The sequence below is a fragment of the Tenrec ecaudatus genome, chromosome 11 (genome assembly GCF_050624435.1).
Source record: "Tenrec ecaudatus isolate mTenEca1 chromosome 11, mTenEca1.hap1, whole genome shotgun sequence".
Classification (NCBI taxonomy): Eukaryota; Metazoa; Chordata; class Mammalia; order Afrosoricida; family Tenrecidae; genus Tenrec; species Tenrec ecaudatus.
The window spans coordinates 73209728-73233498 of NC_134540.1; the positions used below are offsets into that span (position 1 = coordinate 73209728).

Below are 23771 nucleotides of genomic sequence, written 5' to 3' on the forward strand. Positions count from 1 at the left end.
CCCAAATGACTCCCGACAGCCACACTTAAAATTTCACAAACGTACAGACAGCCTTAGCATCCAATGTTTTAATTTCTGTTCATCCTTCAACCATTAAGTTGCTTATGTTTTATTTATGTATGCCCTTGCTTTATTTCTAGATTCATCAATATGAAAAAAATCAAACCACCACAATGAACCGGTTCCCACTGAACTGATTCTGACTCATGGGGATCCCGCGTGTCTCCCGAGTAGAACTATGCCCTGCTGGGTCTTCAAAAGAAGGCTGTCAGTTCTCTCCTCTGCATCCTCCCGAGTGGCTGTAGCACACCAAGGTTTCCGTTAGCAGTGGGGTGTGCTGTTTATGTCACAGGGGCTCGTTAGTGTTATCAGAAGGTGCTTAATGCTTTCTAATATGAAAGGAAATAATCAGGTCTTTAGTTCACTAACATTATCATTGCTCTTCTTTCCAACTGTTATTCTTTACTTTAGTGCTTCTGATGGGCAGTTATAACTTTAAATACGTTTGCTCTTTAATTGTTTCCATGAGTGCCCCTCTGAATGTCTCTTTTCCTCTGTACTATACCACTCCTCTCTCCTTCCCTTCCGCCCCTCCTGCCCCTCACCATCTCCAGCTCTGCACAGATTCACCTCTTTTCGTTTTCTCTTTTTTTCCCTGGCCCAGACGAGGGCCCACCTCTTGTCTTACAGAGCTAAGATTCAAGTTATATATGTGATGTTTGGTAATTCTTAATGAATACTCCTCATTAGGAGTAATCTAATTAGTTATTTTCTTTTTAGAACTGCCTCTCTGCTAATTATAAATGGATAGTCAGGATTTACATGATTACAGCCACTCACTTACTAATGACCAGAGAACAAAGCCGTGTGACCAGACCCGTGTTATGGAATCATGGGGCCCGCTCTCCTAAAACTAGGCTGTTGAAATTGGCGGGCCTTTGTATTTGTGAGTGTGATCCTGTTGAGAAGTGGGATTTCTCTTTTGTTAGGTTCATAAGGTCATACCAGTGAAAGGGAGATTCCAAACCTAATCAAAATTTTGACTTAACAAAAACCCAGTATATATACATATATCACTCTCTCATGTTCTCTCTCTCTCTCTCTCTCTCTCTCTCTCTCTCTCTCTCTCTCTCTCTCTCTCACACACACACACACACACACACGTGCCATGTAGGATTTTCTCCAAATCAAAGAATACCAAGCAGTCAGTGGGCACCCAGGACTACTGAACCAGGAAGAAACTGCACGCAAAAGATGAAGGGCAGCAAATTAGTGATGTCTGTAGTGGTTACAAGTTGGGCTGCTAACTACAAGGTCAGCAGTTCAAAATCACCAGCCCTTCTGTGGGAGAAAAATGAGGCTTTCTACTCCTCTAAAGAGTTGGCCTTGCAAACCCACAGGAACAGGCCCTCTGTCTGAGAGGGTCACTGTGAGTCAGAATTGACTCAATGGCACTGAGTTTTTAAAATTTAAATATATATATATCACACACCCAAACTTCAGTACATAACTCAGAGCCAAAATTCACTCTCTCATGAAATAATAGCCTCTACCTTCTTGGGGGTCCAGGTAGAATGAAAAGTCTTTGTTTGCATTGGGACAGAGACCACTGAATTGAAATCTAAGATGCTTCGTTTAAGCTATGTCATCGGGCTAATTATTTAACCTCAGAATTGCCCCCCCCACACATGTAAATTGCAATCATAATGCCTGCTTCTCCAGCTTTTTCGAGGATTAGATGAAATAACACATGCCAACTTGCTGGCACAATCAAGACTCAACAACTCATTGTTTTGCATCTTCCTTCTGTCAAACACTGGGAACTAGGAGAAGGCGCCTTACTCATCTATTCAATCCTCCGCCTACTCTGAGAGATTTATATTCAAATGGAACAGGGGTGGGAAGCAATGGAAAGTCTTTAGGACTCTAGTCTGTGGCACCAGATGCCCACAGCTGCACAGCACCCCCGTGCACCTAATCACCTATCCCAGGGCATCGCTTATTTCCCCCGGATTCCAATTCCCTCGGCCTTTCCCCACTTTGACGGTGCCTGTATTCACAGGTGGGCTAAGTCATTGATACAGCCTCTGCCCCCTTCTGGTACCCTTTCTCTACTCGGTCTGTCCTCTGGCAGTGCATTATAAGCGGGGACACTAGTGGCACATTTGCGCTGGATGTAATTTCTCTCCTTCGCTCACAGATGCCCGGTGGGGGAACACTCGATTCTGAAGGCACGTTGTCTGTCAGTTCAGAGTGATTTTCATCCTCAAATACAGCTTTGTAATTGACAGGGGCTGCTCTCAGCTGACTGGGTGGCTGAGGGATGAAGAAAACCCAGTGTTTGTGGGTGCGGGTGTGCCTTTCTGACACGAGCCGGGCAAAGCATGCATTTTTAATGCCCAAGATATTCCTGCCAATCAGTTGTGCCAAAGAAGCGAAGTAAAGCACTATGTGGTGGATCACTAGGCCCCTCTCTGTGACAGCAAAGCCCATGTGTCTGATTAGACACTGGCTTCCCCAAGGGTACTCCTTCCTCAGCGTCGGTTTCTCGCAGAGGGTAAGGTACACATTCTCAGAAGGGTGGGATGGTTTATTTGTTGTTTTTCCCATAGATTCTAAGGCCACTTATCTTGGTGGTGTTGGGGCTATTCATTTTCTTTTAATGTAGACAACCCATTAGCTGCTTAAAACAATATATTTTTCTTCTGCATGCACTAAATCATGCTGTTCTTTCCTCTCAGGACAGGGTTTCAGCATCCTGGGTTTGGGTGCTTTCCACCTTGAATAAAACACAAGACCACCTGGGTCACTTCGAATCTGAGCACCCATTCAGTCAGCACCTGGCCAAATGGCCTTGTCTTCCCACTTGATGTCGTTTTTAGCATTTTGTTTTATTTCATGTGTTCACTTTTTTCATTGTCACCTGCTGTCGGGGGCACGCTCATCCCCCCCCTCCTCATGCACTGCCCCATATGCAGCTCATAAAGAGAAGTTTTTCTTACTTGGATTATTATGTCCGGAGGAGACAAGCTGACAGTCCTAAAAAAAGAAAAAACAACAAGAAATACCAGTTAATGTTCTTAGTTTTACTTTCTAAACCTAATTGCACAGGAGATAGATGAGTGGTCATTCAGGATCTAATCACTGATCCCAATCTCTACCAGCCGATCCCACGCGACCCAGTGAGTGAGCTTGTTAAGCAGTTCAAGGAAGACTCTTCACAAAAGCTTCTATTTTTGTATGATTGATTTTACATTGAATCTGCTTCTTATTCAATGCACCTTGATTCTGACTACATTTCTGGAGCTGAGTCTGGCTATCAACTCACCAGGGACATGCTACTGAACAAGTGATGCCCGTCTCCCCTCGGTGGCAAGAACGATTCGTGCGATGCCCACTTATCCGACATGACACAAAGCCAGTGGAGCTTCGTTACTGCTCAGGGACATGGAGACTGACCTTAATTTTCTTTGCATTAAAATGAAATGTTATGTTTTGCCTTGAGATGTCCCCTCCTCTTGCCTTCAAAAATCCCCACTGAATATGAACTCTAAGGGAGACTTAGAAGATAATTCTGTGTAGCGGTGTAGATGTCCGGCACCACCCCTCTGGACCCTATGGAGAACAGGATGGAAACTATGCCTGGTCCCGCACCATCCCCCCTCACACTGGCTCCCACAGTTTGGTCCACTGCGGCAGCCCCGGTGTCCATCCAGTTCACTGAGGGCCTCTTGCTCGCCGCCCTCTACTTTGCCAAGCATGATGTCCTTCTCCAAGAATGAATGGCTCCTTCCTGATAATGTATCCCAAATACGTAAGATGAACTCCTGCCATCCCTGCTTCTAACGAGCAGTCCAGCTGTACTTCTTCCAAAACAGATTCATTCATTTTTCTGGCAGTCCGTATCATAGTCAGTAATATTTGCCAACGCCGTAAATGAAAGACACCAATTCTTCTTCAGCCATCCTTCCTCGCCGTCCAGCTTTCACGAGCAAGAGAGGATTAAAAATACCAGGGCTTGGGCCAGGTACAGGGTGGTCTTAAAACATCTTTGCTCTTTAACAATTTGCAGGTCTTTTCCAACAGTTTTGCCCAGTGAAAAATGTCACTGGATTTCCAGATAGATGCTTCTATGGGAGTTGACTACGGACCCAAGTAGAAAGAACTTCTGCACACAACCCATCTTTTCTCTTTTCACCGGTGGCTTACTGGTCCAGAAGCAAGGACTCTGTGGCCCACGCTGAGGCGTGGTCACTCCAGACGGAGACTTAGGGCCTTTGGTCTTCATGAGGAAGTACTTTGAGTCCTGTGCACTTGCAGCTGCCAACATGGCATCATCCACATATGGGAGGTTTTCAGTGAGTCTTCCTGCAATCCTGATGCTGCGCTCTCCTTCTCAGATGATTCGCAAAGGTAGGCATGTGAAATCATAAGTAACCCCCCAGCCTGACCCAAATGCCTTTATACTTCTGATGTGCGGAACAAAAGTGAACTAGAGTAGAATGAACTGGGCCCACCAGGTGTTTGGGTCAGGTCAGCCAGGTCAGCGCTTGGAAACGGCTAGTTGCTCTGAGGGAGAACGATGAGCCTTTCTAGTCCCATCCAGAGTGTAACAGCAAGGTCAGCAGTTCAACATGACCGGCAGCTCCTAGGGACTGTAAAGAAGTCCAGCCTTGGAAAGCCACGGGGCAATTCTCCCCTGCCAGATAGTCACTATGAGCTGGCACTCACTTGATGGCAGTGAGTGAGTGAATGTATTCCATCAGGCTTTTGCGGCATTTTATAGGAATGGGGTGTCACCCCATGTGTAAAACCGTCAGTTTTTAAGAGGAATTCTAATGGAGTAGTGTTAAATGAGTCAAGCTAGAGTGCAGAGGTTGGGTGGGAAGGCAGGGAAGGGATCCCACACTCTGTCAAGGACAGTGACTCAGACTGGGATGCCTGATCAACTTCCTTCCCAATTGGTAATAATGAGTCAGTCACTCACCCACAGCAAAGCCCAAAGACTCAGCTTCTGGAAACAGTCTCTGAAAATTAAATATTGTTCCTAAAATGATACAATGCTCCTCCAAGCTCATCTTGGCTGACTTTGTCGTTCCCCAGCCGGCACCCACAGTTACTAGCTCCAAGTAGAGTGGTGTGTTCCTCGTCCTTTTAAATAATTCTGGGCTTTATATCCGAGTGATAGGTTTAGTGCTGACATGTGAAGAACACATTTGGAACCCTTGTTAGTTGACCAGAAGAGCTTCGGTGGTGTGGTGGCTATGTGTGAAGCTGCTATCTGCAAGTTCAGCAGTTTGAAACCACCAGCTTTAGGGAGCCCTGGTGACACAGAGGGTTAAGCATTGAGTGCAACCTGAAAAGTCGTCAGTTTGAACCTACCAGCACCTTCTCAGGAGAGATAGGAAGTTTTCTGCTTCCATAAATGTCTAAGGTTTTGGTAACCCATAGGGGCAGTTCTACCCTGTCCTGTCGGGTTCCTTGGAATCTGAGTCCACTTGATGACAGAGGACTTTGGCTCTTTCACCTTGCAAACACGTCCTGTAAAGAGGTGCCTAGAGGTGGCAAGGACGGGGTCTGGCCCCATCCACTCATTTCATCTCAGTCTTCTGTGGGCACATTCTACCAGTTGCTTTCAAGTACAGTCTAATTCAAGGCTCGCTTGTGCATGTTAGGGTAGAACGGGGTGCCTCGGGCTTCCTTCCAGTGGCTGCTTTTCCAGAAGTAGACCACCAGGCCTTTATTCTGAGGTGCTTTCTGGGTAAGATCACACCTCCAGGTTTTCTTAGTAGACGAGGTATTAACAGTTTGCATCACTCCTAGAGGGCTTGGGAATTTAGCAAGAGAGTAGTGGGGATGCTATGTTTGCAAATGATTATCATCCAGGGCTAAGTGTAACTCGGAGTTGATGTGCCATTCAACAATGGGGCTACACACACACACACACACACACACACACACACACACACACACACACACACCACCCTCCAAAGAGTCTGTTTACTGCCTAGCTATCTTCATTTTTTTCTTCAAAGTCCAGCTAAATAAGCTCAGGGGTTAGCTTTTTCTTTAAAATCTTCCTGAGTCTTTCAAGGGCTTAGTTGCTGCTTTATTTATGTTTTTACCATACTACTCTGTCATACTTTCATTGTGGCAATTATCCTTTCAATTATCACTTAAACACCAAAACAACAACAATAACAACACACCAACTTTTGTTATTAGCTGCCATCCAGCTCCCTCCAAATCACGGAAACCAATCCCGTGTGCCAGCATAGGGGTTTCACTGGTGAATTCCTGAAAAGCAGAAGGGTCCGGTCTTTCTTTCCAGTCTGTCTTATTCCGGAAGCTCTGCTGAAAGCGATCTTGGGAAATTTATAATACTGGTGGCATAGCTTCCAGCGTCACAGCAACACAGGCGCTGCCACAGTAACACAGTACACAGGCTAGCTGGAGGGTTTGCTGCTGTCACGAGTTGCCTGTCAGGTCAGTTCTGATTGATGACAACCCCACCTGTGGCATGCAGAGTGGCACTCCTCCGTAGGGTTTTCAGGGCTGCGCTCCTTCAAAAGCACATCCCCAGTCCTGTCTGCCCAGGTGCCTCTGGGTCGGTTGGAACCACCCACTTGCCAGTTAGGAGTCAAACATCGCTTTCTTAAGTCATTCAAAAACCCATAAGCCAGACCCCCTGCCATCCAGTTGGCTCCGACTCATGCTGTTCCTGTTATTAGGTGCCACTGAGACAGTTCCAATGCATAGCCACCCTGTGTACAAACTCAGGACATGCTACTTGGTCCCACGCCATCCTGACAAATGCTCTTATGTTTGAGCCCATTGCTGAAGCCACTGTGTCCATCCGTCTGCCAAGGGTCTTCCTCTTTTTCGCTGCCCCTCTAGTTCCCCAGGCACGATGTCCTCTCCTGACAGCATGCACAAAGTACGTGAGACAAAGTTTCTAAGAAACATTCTGGTTGTACTTCTTCCAAGACAGACTGGTTTGTTCTTTGACAGTCTATGGTACTTTCAATGTTCTTTGTTCTAATGTATCCCCTTTTCTTCGGTCTGCCTTATTCAGTGTCCAGTTTTCACATGCACATGAGGCTATTGAAAATACCATGACTTGGGTCATATGTACCTTCGTTCTCATAGTAATCTCCTTGCTTTTAAACACTTTGAAGAAGTCTTGTGCAGCAGATTTACCTAATGTACTGTGTCCGCTGATCTCTTCACTGCTGCTTCCATGAGCACTGATTTTGACTCCAACCAAGATGAAATCCTGGTTTTTTCCTCCATGTGTCACGCTGTTACCTACGGGTCCAGTTATGAGGATCGCTATACTCTTTACATGAGTTTGAGCCATAGTGAAGGCTGCAGTCCTTGATCTTCATCAGCAAGTGCTTCAAGTCCTCCTCACTTTCAACGGGCAAGGCAGCCTTCCTCCAATCCTGATCTGCGTTCTTCTTCATATAATCCAGTTTCTCTGATTATTTGCTCAGCATTCTGACTTATAGGGAACTCTATAAGATACAATACAACTTCTCTCTAGGGTTTCTGAGGTTGTGAATCTTTATGGGAGCAGAGTGTCTTCTCTTTCTCCTTCAGAATGGCTGGTGGGTTTAAATTGCTGACCTTGAAGTTCACAGACCAAGGTACAACACATAATGCCACCAGAGCTTAGTATAAAACACAACAAAACAAGCCAAACTCGCTCCCATCAAGTTCATGTTGACCCTGAGGGGCCCCATAGGACAGGATGGAGCTCAGTCTAAATAACATTAAATCAATCACACATATTTAAAGTATACAACTTGATAATAAGTCATAAAATGCTTCTGTTATTATTGCCTCAGCCCAAGGGTTAGTTTTTTAATTTGAGTGCCAACTTGTTTTAAAAATAAAATTGTTTATATATCCATTAAAGAAAATTCCAAAGGAGTAGGAAAGTGTATATTTATGTCTATTTCTATACTATCTATATGTATTAGGAAAAAAAACCCAAGTCACTGTTATAGAGTTAATGCCAACTCATGGCAATCCTATAGGACAGGGTAGAACTGGCCCTGTGTGAGTTTCTGAAACTGTAACTCCTTAAGGGGATAGAAAGCCTCCTCTTTCTCCTGTGGGCCAGCTAGTGGTTTTGAACTGCTGACCGAGCAGTTAGGAGCCCAACACATAACCACTATGCCACCAAGGCCCTTGCATCTACATCTATGGTTGTCTATAATTCCATCGCAGGATATTTCTAAGGTGAATCCGCTTCGATTGGCCAAGGTCATTCATCCCGAGTGTGTCATTCTGACAGGCACAGGATGTGGAGTAACAAAGGGCAGTACCACTCCAAGTTCCTCAAAAAGAGCATCCACAGAGGAACACTTTATTCTTCCCCATCTTTAGATCTTGAACTGTCAACACATCCATTATCCTCTGGTACATGAGAATCCTAATAGCTTAGAAGTTGAGCTCACACACACCAGTCGGCTGAAGACAGAAATAACCAGGCTTACTGCCCTCTGAGAGAGCTCTTCCATAAAACATTGCACTGAATACAGTATTTCATCAAGAGGAGCATGCACTCAGCACTGGAGGAGGTCCTGCTGTTTCAGGTAATATGTCTATAAATTGTAAGGCGGCATCAACCAAAACACAGAACCAAATTTTAGGCATCTTAAAATATGAGAAAACACATGCGTCTGATGATCAATAAAATCCCTGTAGTATTTAGCCACATTTCTGGTGGTGGACTAGATTCACACTCTGAGGGCATTATCAAAAGTTGCTGTTTGGAGCCATGTAAGGTCCGTCTACGCCGCAATAGGCAAAGGATGAAGCCATATCTCCTCTGTGTTTAGAACCCTAAAAGAAATCTCTCAGCCGCCAAATCAATTCTGACTCATAGTGACGCTATAGTGTGGAGTAGAACTGCCCCTGTGGGTTTCTGAGGCTTGGAATCTTTAGGTGAACAGAAAGCCTCATCTTTTTCCCTCGGAGCAGCTGTTGGGTTTGAACTGCTGACCTCTTAGCTTTGCTATTGGTTTGGTTAGCCCAACAGGTGTGCCACCAGGGCGCCTCTCAGTTCCCAAGTAACACTACTTACTACGGGAAACAGAGCCACCTGATGTGGTGGCAGTGTCTAAAGCGTGCAGGCCATCCAGAGAGGACGATTTATCATATACTACACGCTCCAATGTAGGAGCACCCCGTTTCACACGTGCGGGCTGCCATTCTCGTTCCCAGGGGTAAAGAGAGCGAGGCCATAGGCTTCTCATCTCTGTCCTGACGGATGGTTCTTCTGTGGAGAATCATTCCAGGTCCGGGCAGGGCCCACTGGATCCTGCCTCTGTTGCCACAGGAAATGCCTGGCAAATGCACTCCACCTGGACTGGGGAGGGCAGGGCGGTGCGGGGCGGGGATGACTTCTACCAGGTAGAGTTAAAACTTCAGAGACTGCTAGAGAAAGGAAGGGAAGGGAAGGGAAATGGGCCCTCCCAATTCCTTGTCTCCCCTCTCGGCTGAAATACCTGATCACGGCAGCGCATGGAGGGAGCCTGCATTCTTTTCTGCCACTCAGTCCAACTGCTTTCACGATAGAAAGAGTGAGGACGTTTGTCTAAGGGATTGTGGGATTGTGACACCACCACACACACCCCCTCACGCCGAGGCCCTTAGAGAAAATCTAAGCGGGGTATCAACAGACTGTCCTATGTAGCATGACCTTCAAGACCCAGGCAAAATCGGGCACCTTCTCGGAGGCTTTCGGATGAAGTTAGTGGCACTGGTAACCTACCTACTCCCCACTCCATCTTCGTAAGAGCCTAGTCTCACTGTTGATTAGCCTCTGTGAGATGTTGCCCCTCAAATTCGGTAGCTAATTCTAGCTCTTACACAGTAGCAGTAGTGATGGTCTGACACATTAATAGCCTAATTAATAAACTGCAAGTCTCCAGCTGTCGGTATCCTAATTAGGGAAGATACAGATGAAGAGAGATACGCTATATGAAAATGAACTAGAGTCTGGGTGGGAGGCAGGATAATTCACCCTCAAAAACATCCCTGGCCCAAACCTTGGGACCTGCGACTATGTCTGTGTACCTGCCAAGAGGGAGTTTACGGATGAGATGAAGTTAAGGAGCGGGGATTATCCTAGATGATTGGGGCTGGCTGAATGCAATCTCTGTACCAGGGAGGCAGGAGGAGCCGAGAAGGCTGTAAGGAAGGAGGCAGAGGTCGCAGCCAGGCAGGACAAGAGTCAAAGAATGCAGGCAGTTTCTAAACAGCCGGGAAAGGCAAGAGAACGCATGTTCTCCGAGAGGTTCTGGAACAAAAGAGCCTTCGTGGAGCCTGACTTCAGCCCAACGTTACCAATTGTGAATTTCTGGCTTCCAGAACTATAAAACAATACATCTGCGTTGTTTGACAAAAACAAGTTTGCGGTAATTCACAACAGCAGCAACGATAGGGAGACAATGCGGTCAGTCCTTTTTCATTTCTACAGGGTAGCTAACAGTGCCTTCTAAAACAAGAGACTTTAAAACTTTCTGGTTTGAAAGATGAACTTTTTACACTAACACCATGAGCTCGTAATTTCACATCAGGCATTACGTTATTGCTCAAACGTTGGAATCTATAATAAAATCAAACTGAAGAGAATTTGTACACTTCTTTTGGAATAGTCAAACATGCTTTGGCCTGGGCTTAGTTATATCAGAAACTGCACTTACAGATATGTTTATGTAGCAAAAGCATTTACTTGATTGTGTTAAGGAAATGAATCACAGGGATGTAGAGTTATCCTTTCTTTTCCCTCTCCTACTTGGAAAATGTTAGCCCGCCCCAAACTCTATCAAAGCCAAAGGGAGTTCTGTGAGTGGGTGTATTAAACCCGGTGGTGGGGGGGGGGGGTGACTTTCTTTCACATTAGCAATGACTAATTAGAAAACATAAGACTTAAAAAGAACAGATTCAAAATAGAAAAAGAAAGCAAATGCCAAGAGATTCTAAGAATAAACCAAGCAAGCAATGCCAAAGGCCTGCAGGCTGTCGGTTAAAGGACAAGAAGGAAAACTTTGGGGAAAATTCGGAGATAAGGAGACAATGTTGTAAAACTGGACATTCCCTTAAATGAAGCTAGAGGGTTATTTTAAGGACCGACATGTAATCAGAACGGTGCTGAAGCGGGCCGAGAAGTCAAAATGTGCAACAGGCAAGACTTTTTGGAAAAATAAAGGGTGGGAGTGGGGGTCCATCTGGCCACATAGAAACATGTTATAAATCATATAAACATACAAACATGTTAAAAAATCATTACTACTTTAAATCAGGAGTTGGCCAACTATGGCTTATGAACCAAATCTAGTTGACCACTTGGAAAAAAACTAGATTTTAGTATATTCACAGTTGATCACTGTGAATGCAATACTCGAGATCCATCAGCAGAAATAGTGATTCATACAAAGAAGAATTGAAGAAGAACTTGATCTGATTAATTATGGCAAATTCATATTATGAAATACATTCTCTGTTAAGAAGTTGAAATGAAATCTTGATCTGTTCACTTGGAGGAACTGGGGAGGGATGCTGATGAGAAGGGGCAGTGCAGGGTCTGGCTGTGTCGGAAAGACCCGGTGGTCTGCTCCCAGGAAGATCGCAGGCCAGAATGGCGCTGAGTTGTAGGGACATGGAGAGTGTTTTGCTGTGTCTATTTTTGCCGAAAAAAAAAATTTTAAAGGAAAGATTACACTAATGAGTACAGGGAAAAATCACTAACGAGTACAGGGAAAAATGTGGCAATGATTGTACAACTCTACTTGATATGACTGAACTGTTGAATTGTGTGATATGTGGATGAAGTGCCAATAAACGGTTTTATATATATGTATATATATATGATATGGGCTAGAAAGCCCTTTGGGGCCAATTGGATTGTCTCATGAGCTTGCCACTAACAACAATGAGTGTGTTTGGAAAGAGCTTCAATACATCATCTTAAAGGAACACAAATGAGCTCTTTGAAGAATACTTTTATTTTTATGACATATATAGCTTAAAACCCTGAAAAAAAAATATATATCCTAAATGGACAGGAGAAATACCTGAAATGACATATACCAAATTACTGAGAGTAATTTCTGGGTAGTAAAATAAGAATCGGACAAGAGTACCAAGGGTTTTACATTTTTATTCTTTTATTTGTATACTTTAGTCTATATGATAAATGTATAGGTGTGTTTACTATCCAGCTAAAATTTTTAACAAACTCAAGTATATTTAAATGTATGCTGTTACTTTCCTTAGAAAATATGGAAATATATTTAAATTTTATAAAGTATTTTCAGTGTTCAAAACACTATAATGGACAAATACATATCACATTTCCTCAATTTTAAGACACTGATGATTAATATATACCATTTAATAATAGCTTTTCAAAAAAAGTAAAATGTATCATCACACTGAATGTATAAAATAACTGTAAGATGCATTTCAATTTCACAAATGTTAAAATCTTAATAGTATGTATTTTCCAATCTAGGAAATATACTATCTATTTATATCTGGATATGCACAAAAAGAAACCTCATTATAAAATCAAAACAAAAAATAAAATGACTAAGAGTCCACAAAATAATTTCTAAGTATCTCTATTTAGCAAAACTTAGATAAATTCTAATCTTTATAAACAAGTTGCCTTTGAATCCTTAAATTTTAATCTTTTACCGATGAATTTCCTTATATCAACACTGGCAATTTTAAGTGATACAAACATCTCATACACAAATAGAGAAAAACCAAATGTAAAGATTAATGCATGCAAAAAGTTATGTGAGACTTCAGAAATATCAAGTGTTTCTAAGAATATCAGTTGACTTGTGGGAAGTATTTCTTCCAAACAACATTTAAGATGAAGTTTGTCAGCTAATGAGAATCGTGATAAGCATCATCCTTGGCAGAGTAAGTCAATAGGCAGGATAACCCCTCTTACATGAATAAATATGACTGTAGAATGTTAAAGACCAGATGCCTCCAGCAAGGCCATCCACAGAGGAAAGGTCAGGAGAGGGTAAGCCCAGGGTCCACTATCAATGTCCGAGTGAGTGAGGAGCTTACCTTATTTGGGAATGGAAACTTGCTTGGTTCCGTTTTACCAGGCGGCTGGATAGCAGACAGTGGTGGGAGCCAGGTCATCTCCTACGGGCAAGAGGGAAACCGATGTTGTGATACAGGCAGTATTTAAAACTAAAAGCACATAAAGCAGCCATACCAGCATGTCTCATGTTGAACAAGGAATGGAAAGGACGTCTCCAGAAGATGTGCCAGACGATTCATGATCTCGTCTCCTAATTTTACCAACTTTGGTTCCACAGCCCTCCTCACTGCCCACCCGCATCCCCACCTCACCCCCAATTCAAAACCAACAAGTCCAACCTTCGTGACACTGATGCAAGGCTGTCCCAGTTTCACTCGATGCGAGGCCCTGAACAAGGGGGCCACCTGGCAGTAAAAGCTGTATGGCAAATGCTGTGCACAGAAAGGTGATTTTTTTTTTAACTCGGTCATAAAATTCACAGGGTGTTCTTGAAGGCACTTTCAAATTTACACATCTTTATTAGAAGTGTTATATCTATTACTAGAGAGAAAGTAAGAGTTTCCACTAAGCTCTACACATCACTTTAGTCTTGATCAAAATGCCATTCATGGGAAACCAGAAAATACAAGCCACACTTAACGAAATAAAGAGACAGCAGATAGTCTCAGTGTAATGACATCTGAATAAGAACACCACATCAGCTCAGCACCCACTAGTTCCCTGGGTGCCCTTTGATGGCCACTTTCACTAAGCAGTAAGGAAGGAAGGGAGGGTTGCTTCATTCACCTCTAGTATAACAACACTCGACCATCAGGGCCATTTCCTGGAAGGGAGTTGCATTCAGTCAGTGACTTGGGGAATCACACTGCGTTGATTTCTGAGTGACCGGGAGGTTATAACTGGGTTCTTGCCTTTACTAGTACCTTCTGGTTTCCTCCCACGTCTGACCCTAAACGCCAGCATGAAGCAGTCGGTGATCCATTCAAAGAGAAATGAGACATCCTCTCTCTGTAGGATTAAGATGTTTCCTCACATTTCTTTGTGAGGAAGGAGAGGATGTGAAAAAGTGATTCTGCTACATTTTGAAGTGAGTTTCTTGTAGATGACCCTTTCATGGGGGTCACCCGATTAATCACAGTAGAAAAATTACAGTGATGAAGCAGCAATGAAAATAATTTTATGGTTGGGGGTCACCACAACATGAGGAACTGTATGAAAGGGTCGTGGCATTAGGAAGGTTGAGAACCATTGGTCTTTGCTTTTCTTTCCTTGGGGAAATCTCTTCCCCCAACACTTCAGATGGCATCCAATTCACCAGCTGGTTCTCCCAGAACCCAGTTGGTGCATGATCAAACCCACGCATTGGAAGGATGAATAGGCTCAACATGCTTCTCCCCTGGCATGACACATGCACCGTAAGTAGAATAAGAGGCATGTGCTCCCAGGGCATCCTCTCTCCCCTAACCAAGGTCTCCTCGGTGGAAGCACAGAAGGATGCAGTGAACTCTTAAGCCTCTCTCCCCCCCCCCCCTACTTCTAGTCCCCACTTATCTGCCAGCTCGCCACAGGACCCAATGATCACGCCTCATTTTCAGAGTTGGGCCACCATTGTCCACGAACTAGTCAGGACTCAGCTAGATTGTTGCTACCTTATTAAGAAGGCTATGAAGTCATACATTATTTTTCCTTGATTTCCTGATCCTTTTCTACCCTGTGGCTTTCCTGGAGCACACTCTCTCCCATTTCCTCTGTAGTTCCTGATTTTTCTCTTTGGTTTAGATTACTGGCTAGGATATGTGTCTCCCCTCCAAGTGACCTCAAATCTTATGTATCAGAAAGCTGGGCATCAGCCACCAACAGCACACCCACGGGTCTCCACACCTTAGTTAGTCATCTGTGTCCACGTCTCTTCCCCAGCATCCCACTAATAATCACGCACACAGTGCTGCCTCTGCAATCATTCTGTGGCTTCCACAATTTAGACTGTATGATCCGGAGGGGCTCCAGGTTTTAAACACAAACTAATTACTCAAGATTAGATGGCAGAATCACACATACAACTCCAATTTGTCAATGCTAACTTTGCATAAATTATATTAGCGATTCCATCTGTATATCAGAAGGCCTCCAACATGTATGTGTTGTGCCTGGTTTTACAGAATCTTTTAGAAATGTACGATTTCTGTGTATCCTACACAGCTACTCACGAACCAGGAGGAATCCACGGGAATATAATTAATCGTACTTTAAAAAATATACTTCTTGGGCCAACATCTCAGAATGACACGTTTAGTTAGGCCAGACATGTTTTATATACAATTCATCCAAGAGTGAAGAAGCATACATGTTTTGTTTTTTAAGAGGTGAGGTCAGAGACTATGTCCTCAGTTCTTGATATTTTACGCAAAGACCCGTACTCGGCCCCACTCACTTGTAGCACAGGCATGCACTGAAGATGTACCAGGCACCAGCCGTGGGATGTGCCCCATACACAACGCTCGTTCAACTGGACACCGCCTGTATTGACAGTTAGCGGGAAGGGGCTGGCTGGGTCCACGGTAAGATTGTCTTCTTGCTCTACCATCCCCGGTGGTGAGAGTTGCATAGATATTTTGGTATGTTTGGGGAGCCTTGGTTGTATAGTGGTTGTGCCATGGGCTGCAGTTCATATCCACTAGCCGTTCCACAGACAGGATGAAGCTTTCCACTAAGGTCAAGAGAGATGGTCTCAGAAACCCACTGGGGGGGGTTCTACCCTGTCGCTAGGAGCTGGAATCAACTCCATGGCAGTGAGTTTGGTTTGCTTTTTAATAGGCTTAAATCATTGAATTATATGGTATGAGAATGATATGCAATAAAACTATTAAATTTTTTTAAAGGATAGAAAAATATAAACCAAGCAAATGGCAACAACAACAGCAAAAGATGTTCCTCTTTCATGCTAGCCATAGCCCTGATGTCTAGCCATCCATGCCTCACTGACCACGACAGTTAGGTCAGAAGACCGGGCCACGCAACAAAAACCTGCGTCATGTAAAACTTGAGCAGTCAAGTGCTCTTCACGTTCCAGAAGCCGTTTCACAGGTGGCCTCTTGGGCCTGCAGCCTCCCTTGCTGCCATCATCTGCAGCAACATGGTCTCAGAGCCGTGACTTTGGTACTTCTATGCCATTTGCTCATCTGACATACTTTGGACATGTTGTCAGGAGCGTCCAGTCCCTTGGTAAAGTAAAAGGGCAGTGAAAGAGAGGAAGGCCCTCTATGAGATCGATGGACACAGCAGCTACAACCATGCATGCACACATAGGAACAACTGTGAGGATGGCGCAGGACCATTGCTACATGGTTTTGGATCCTTTCTTTACGTCATTCAAAGATCAGCTACCTGTGAGGGATTTTTCTCTCTGTCCACCAATCGACCAGTTGCTGTCAAGTCCATTCCTACTTCATACGACCCCGTGTGTGCATTTCCTGAGTGCTCCACAGGGCTTTTAATGTCATCGATGTTGCAGAAGTTGATTGTCATGTCTTTTTTTCTGAGCCGATCCACCCCTTTAAACCAGCCTCATGGTTCCATGCTCACTCTCCCCAAACTTATTATTTACCTACCCACTCTTATGTGCAATGTGTGGGCATCCCAAACACCTCACTGGACTTTCTTGGCCTGGTCTTCTGGGCCCATCTATTTCTGCACCTTGAGTCTTTGGCTCCATAGCCTTAACTCTGACTTCCACGTTTGGATTTCCATCTTGAAGAATTAACATCCTGGCTTTCCTTAGTCTCCACTGAGAAGGCTCACTGGTAAGGGTCCCCCAGCTCTGTTTATCCTCAGCATACTGAATCATTCTTGATAGGCGACTCTGAACACTAACCATGTAAGAGCCATCTCAGCTGGGCTGAACCACAGCTCTCCCACCCAGTGGCAATCAGAAACTCTTAGGTCCACTAAAATTCCTCTAAAGTTTCCAATTTGGGAGCAAACTCCCTCTGATTGGCCACTTAGGAAAAGCTGTGTACACTGGTAGTGACAGAAGACACTGGATTCTTCAAGTGTTGCTTGGCCAATCGGTTCCCGCTTCCTAGCTTTTCAGATATGATTTCCATCTTCCTCGAGTTCACTTTGGGTTGCTAACTGCAAGGCCAGCAATTCGAAACCACCGGTGACTCTGCATGAGGAAGATGGGGCTGTCTACTCCTGTAAGTAATTGCAGACTCGGGCAGTCGCTGGGACAGGTCTACCCCATCTCAGAGGGTCGCTACCGGTCAGCATCGACTCTATGGCAGTGAGTTTCCTTTTGGTTTGAGTTGTCTCAACAAGGGCCCTTGATTCTTATGCCTGTAAAATGTCAAAATGTTATTTTGTTTAAAGGTCCTCCCGGGGCGATTGTGCATTCATGCCTGCCCAACTTTCCTTCCCATTGGTCTGACTGGAAGAAGTGTACGTCACGCTGCCCCGGGCTGATCCCCCTCCACCCCACCCCCCGTGCCTCCATCTTGCTTCTTCTCCCATCCTTTGAGAGCCAGTGTCAGCAGTACGCCTCCTTCTCCACGTGTGTCTTCCCCCCAAACCTTTAACCAACCCTCAAGCCTCAAACCCTTCCTGACCCGGCATCCCAGCCTTAGCTACTCTTTATTTCTCGATTTCAATGGCAATAACCCTTCCCCAACGAAGTTACATATTTACAAGTTTAACGTCGATAGCCGCCATTTACAATTGCTAGCTGTCATTAATGTGCGTGTGAACTATACAGCGGCGAGGACAGGTAACGTGTCCCCCTAAAAGCTTGCTGCTCTGCCTTTGCACGGGCAGTCTTCAGAGTGATGTGGATGCAGTTCTACTGTGTTACACTTGGGGCCGCCAGGAGACAGAACTCACCTGATAGCAACCGGTGTTTGTTTTTATCTTATTTGTTTAAAAACACTTTAGTTGAAGAATACCTAAGAACTCACCACCCGGCAGCACTGTGTCTGACAGAATCCTTCTGATTGACAGGTTCTCTGGATTCCACTGAATATTTGTCCTCAAAAGGCTCTTCTCCCCGGCTCTCCTGAGCTGCGCCTCCCTGGTTCCCTTCTCTAGGGCTCTCCTTGATTCTTGTTGCACCCGATCTCCTTTCTCTCACCCCCCCCCCCCCCTAGCAGGCTGTATTCCATCTTCTCGTTTCCTTTCTCCCTGAGCCGTCGTGCGTCTGCCCACGGCCTTAGAGGCGCATGAAGCCAAATGTGTATTTAGCACTTCTCTTCCTACTCTGAAGAGGATCCTGCCCCTTTCAACCTGGGGGTTCTGCTGTCAGCTCGGATCTACCGTGTTTATAACTACGCCTCGGCTCCCCCCAGAATCTCTTCCTCCTCCTTGTACTTATGTCTTCACTAGTGTCGTCAGCATCTAGGAACCCTTCACAGTCGGAAACCTTTGAGTCACTCCAGACTCCTTCTCTTTCATCCTATGCCCAAAATAACAGCGGCGTCCATCTATGAAGTGCTTAAAACATAACATACGCCGCTTTAAATGTTGTATTTGACGTACTTCTCCTAACAATCCTGAAACCTAGGATTTATTATTTCCTTATTTTATACATGTCACTTACAGGTTAAGTGACTTGCTAGAGGTCACCCAACAGTCTGATTTACTGTATCCTGGGCTCCCTCTAGGTGTTTCAGAAGTGCGTTCAAGAGCCTGTGTGGTCTAGTCAGGGCTTAAACACTGCCCTCCTCACTGCTATCTCAGCTCAGGTCCCCCGAATGCACCATGATGTCCATGCACAGTGAGTCTTCCCAACCTCTGCGTGTTTGCTGGGCTCATCACATAGCTGCCAGGAACCCTGGTGGTGTAGTGGTTGCGGCACTGGGCTGCTAACTGCGAGGTCAGTAATTAGAAACCACCAGCTGCCCCGTGGGATGAAGACAAGGCTTTCTACTCCGGTAAAGAGTGACAGCTTTGGAAACCCATGTGGGCAGTTCTTTCCCGTCCTGTAGGGTTGCAGTGAGCTGGCATCAACTCGGTGGCAGTGAGTTTGGTTTTTGGTTTCATTCATCTGTCAAGGCCCAGTTTCGTTTCCTCCTTTCCTATGATGCCTCGTCTGGCCAACTTCTTTACCTAAGCAAGCCACTTGATGTTGCTTGCTTTCCTTGATGTTGCATTCACCTCTGCGCATGTCTCTAGTTGAACACTTGTCTCTTGAGTTGTGCTCTTGTTTACATATCTGTGGCTCCTCTGTAATCTGAAATGAGACCCTTACGGGATAAGACGATTTTCCTGGTGGCACCAGCACCTAAGACAGAGCCCAGAGCATGGTGGATGCCCAGTATGTTGTTGAATAAATGATGAATTAAACAGAATCTTTGCAATATCTCGATCTTCCCGTTCCTGTTACCGGAAATACCCTCTTAATCACATCTTCATTACTTTCAATCTTGAGTACTTTAATAGCTTCCGAACGGATCCTCTTTCTTCTATTATTACCTCCTTTCCTTCACTCTGCTGCCAACTACATTTTCCTAAAGTTCAAATCCCACTGACAACCTTCATTGCTGCAAAGTCTATGCTGCATCTTCATCCACATAGATCACAGTAGCAATGGCGATGGCAACGACAGCGATGGCAGTGCCCCTAGGATTGACGATCTTCAGACTGTTTTCTCATTTACATCCAACCCCATCAAAACAAACAACCTCGCTGTCCTCTAGCCAGAATACCTACTGGTCAAGGGAGAGCTGCCCTTGTGGGATTCTGAGACTGTAACACGTTACGGGAGCAGAAAGCCTCATCTTTCTCCTGAGGAGCAGATGATGATTTAGAGTTTCTGATCTTTTGGTGAGCAGCCCAAGGGATAAGACACCACGATGCCACCAGAGATTCCACAACCTGTAAAGTTAAGTATTATCTTTATTTGACAGGGGAGGGGGACAAAGGTAAGGAAGTTCAAGTGATTGGCCCATGGGCATACAGTTCAAAACTGCTACCGTCGAAATTCTCACACACACCTTCTCACTCCTTGTCCAGTACTTTGGTGTGTGTTTTTTAAGTGCATTAATCTTCCCCTAGTCGTCCTGTTTTCTACAGTGAGATCCACCCTTAACATTTAAGCCCTTTCTGCAACGAAGGCCCAATTATCAGTCTCACTAATTCAGTGGTTCTCAACCTTCCTAATGCCACCTTTAATACAGTTCATGTTCTGGTGACCCCCCCCCCAACCATAAAATTATTTTCATTGCTACTTCATCACTGTCATTTTGCTACTGTTATGAATTGGGCGAACCCTGTGAAAGGGTTGTTTGACCCCCAAAGGGGTCACGACCCACAGGTTGAGAACCTCTGCTCTAATTGCTCTACAGATACCCGAACTTGCCAAAACCCACACTCCCTGCTTTTGCTCCCACTTGCTTCACCTTTCGAGTGTAAATGTTCTTCCTCCGCAGGCTGTATGCAATGTATAAAACCACCAGGGCTCATGGCAAACAGCGTATGGCTCGAGGCTTTGCAAACTCCTGGTCTATTCCAATACAATCCACACAAACCATTCCCTCTCTTGTGTCTCCAGAGCACCTGCCCCACTCACAGTGGCCTTTGCATCACTGTCACGTCTGTTCAGCACAGCTCAGTCTGCACTCAAAACATTCCTTCTGATGTCCTTCCCCCACTAGAGAATCAAAACCACCCTTGTAAAGACAAGGGACCTCTTTAAGAGAATGCCATCCTAGTAAATCTAATCCTCTACAGAAGGACCAGGCATTTCTTCTGAGAGGAATGTGTCGACTCATCATGGGCACAGGCTGGGGTACCGTGCACATAGTAAGTGCTCCATTCGCCTTTGTTCCGCTGAACCAAAGACCTACATCCCAACGTAAAAGGACTTTCTCAAGTGGCTTTCATTCTCGCTAAGCATGTCTCCCTGGTTTTCCCATCTAACAAGTCTTGCTAACTGAACAAAGGAGTAGCAAAAGTCATAAAGGCTACTTGAAACACTCACGCCAATTAGACTCTCCAAAAATCTATGACTTATAAGATGGTTTAAATAGATGTGCTTTTTAATGGAGGTGCAAAGGCTGTAGGACACTGATTACCCATTGTCTCAGAAGTTCTATTAGGGAGGCCAGGGCAGACGAAGGGCACACAGACGGTCTCCAGTGCTTCTCTGTCATTCACTAGCCCAGTGACTTAGCCAGCTTCCACCTTGAGCACACGGTAGTGCGTTCGAGCTGTGGCCTTTGGGGGCAGTCAGATATCCGTGGCACCATCATAGAATGGGAGTAAATGGGGATGCGAAGAGTAAATGAGATCATGTGTGTAGAGAGCATGTCATGGTTCCTTCCACTTCTAAGCAGTGGATGAAAGACAGTGGTGCTGAGTGCCAAGTTCCTGTCCCATGTTCTTGCTTCTAAAGTGAGAACTCTAACGCTTCTCTGAGCTTTAGCTGTCGGGGATTTGAGAAGAAAGGGTGGATGGCACCGTACTTCCAGAGAAGTTGGAAGGCCTGCGCAAAGGTAAGCTGTCACTGTGTGCTCATTATTGAGACGGGCGACAGCTTACGAATACAGAAAGTGGTTTAAAGAGAGGCTGGCGAGTCCTGGGTATGATCTATACTCCATCTTAAAAAGGCGTCTCCACGTCTTCTCCTGGGAACAGACCTGACACAAGAGGGGCAGTCAATGGGAGCAGAAAAGATTGGACAAAACAGTATGTAATTCATACTTGGCTTTTGGTAATGATTTCAGAAGTAAACCAGGGTCAAATTGATCAGGCCTGCTCATGTCGCTGAGCTTGCCTGACTGCATTTCCTTCGTTGCGAAAAGACATTATCTCATTACAAGGACTCATCTGGGCTTGCTTCCGACGGGCTCCCAGCCTTGCGGTCCCTTCATCGCTACTGGGTTTCAATGTGCCCTCACAGGGCCATCTGTGACCACGTCCTAAGCCACATGTGAAGACAAGAACATATACATGAAGTTGAAAGAACCACTAACTCCACAATCTGGCTAGCTACCTTCTGATCGAATGAACTCTGTCATTTTTTGATCTGTCTGCTTTCCTTCCATTTTGATGTTCCGTCACTTAGCAACAAGGTCAAACCCTATCTCCAGCACAGAGAGATTTAAAAAGGTCCCTCTGCCTCAAGTTTAGGTCCCTTGGTCGTTTAGATATATCAACTAATGGGATTAAGAGTTAACATGTTGAAACAAAAAAAAAAGTTGTACGAGCCCCCAATAAAATTATTTTAAAAAAAGTCAACATGTTGGTCTTAAAATAGCTTCTCCAGTCCCAGCTCTCAAAGCAGAAGTCTAGATAGCCAATGGACACATTTCAGGGTGATTTTTTTTTTTTTTTACTTCTTGGATTGATTTAAAGTACCCAAAGCTTTTAGTAGTAAATGTATACACTTTGCTCTAAAATTAAAGAACAGACAATCAAATGATAAAGGCATGGAATATTACATTTCATTGACTGTCTATCCCCCCCCCCCTTCCTTCCATATACCAATTTTGGGCAGGTTTGGGGCATGTGGGCTGCTTTCAATTTTCACATGTATCACAGTGCAAGGCTCATCATGGTCCTGAGATGCGAGGTGATGGGAACAGACTCCCAGGCACGAGCTTGGTACAGCCCACCCTCCCGCCCCTGCCCCGTGTCCCTCCATGTAGCTGCCCACTGGCTCTGATGTCATCGCATCAGCCTGTCTTAGGACCCATGCTAGGAGGTTTCAGTCATCCATAGAATTAGCAGTGCAGGTCTTTTATCATAAAGGAGAAAAGGTAGAAATGAATAATAAAAAAAGAATAGGTTTTTAGCCTGAAGTCTCATCTCAAGTGGTAAACACGTACAGCTGTGAAGACTGCAAAGTGTGCTTCCACTGCAAATAAGGTTAAGCTAAAACAAACATCAATACTTTAATTTTCCTATTAAATATTTTAAAAATCCACTGCTGTTGAGCTGACCCAGACTCAAATGCCCCTACATTGTGGAGCAGAAATGCCCCATAAAAGGTCTGAGCCTGGAAATCTGTGTGGGAGCACACTGACACATCTTTCTCCCCCGAGTCTGCACTTCCAACTTTCTGCTTAGCAGCTCCACACTTAACCCACTAAGTGAATAGAAAAACATTGCCCCTGGTCTTTCTCCTTGTCCAAGGTCCCCCACTCGCAGTCAAATGTAATCACTGCCCCAAAAGTGTCCTGTCTAAAACTGTTACACGCTGCCATGGCACAAAAGTTTCAAATGACATCCGCTGGAAACCGTGAGAGACAGAGTCCACACACCTCAAGACGCCCCGGTTTCATCAGCGTTGCTGCCCACGTCGCGTGGCACAATGATTAAACACTTGGCGGCAAACCAAAAGGAAAGGTTGGCCGTTTGAGCTCACACAGCGGTTCTGTGGGAGACAGAACTAGTGCTGGGTCACAGCTTAGGACATCGGGTGGGGCAGACATGCACACTCTGTCCTACACGGGCTTTATGAGATGGAGGCACAGCAACAACAACAGGTTGTACAGCTCAGAGTTCCTGGGTGCTGTACACAGTGAAGGCCCATGGTTTCAAGCGAAAAGGTCGAAAGTTTGCATCTAGCCAGAAAAGCCTGGTGAGATACTTCCGAAACTGATCCATTGAAAACCCTACAGACAGTTCCATCTGGACACACGTGGGGAAAATAACATGGGGGGGGGGTCATGGTTGATTTCAGCAAGAGCTTCCA

The 23771-nt window shown here is 45.0% G+C and overlaps 1 protein-coding gene across 6 annotated transcripts in view; it reads right to left on the reverse strand.

Moving 5' to 3' along the window:
• The window catches only part of AFF3 (ALF transcription elongation factor 3), a 614141-nt gene that overhangs the window by 180908 nt on the left and 409462 nt on the right, over positions 1-23771 (reverse strand). For all 6 annotated transcript variants that reach the window (XM_075563238.1, XM_075563237.1, XM_075563235.1 and 3 more), the window contains 2 exons: positions 13105-13185; positions 3003-3039 (listed from right to left, as the gene is read on the reverse strand). In XM_075563238.1, the coding sequence (XP_075419353.1) occupies positions 3003-3039; positions 13105-13185 (118 nt within the window). The remainder of the gene's footprint in view (positions 1-3002; positions 3040-13104; positions 13186-23771) is intronic.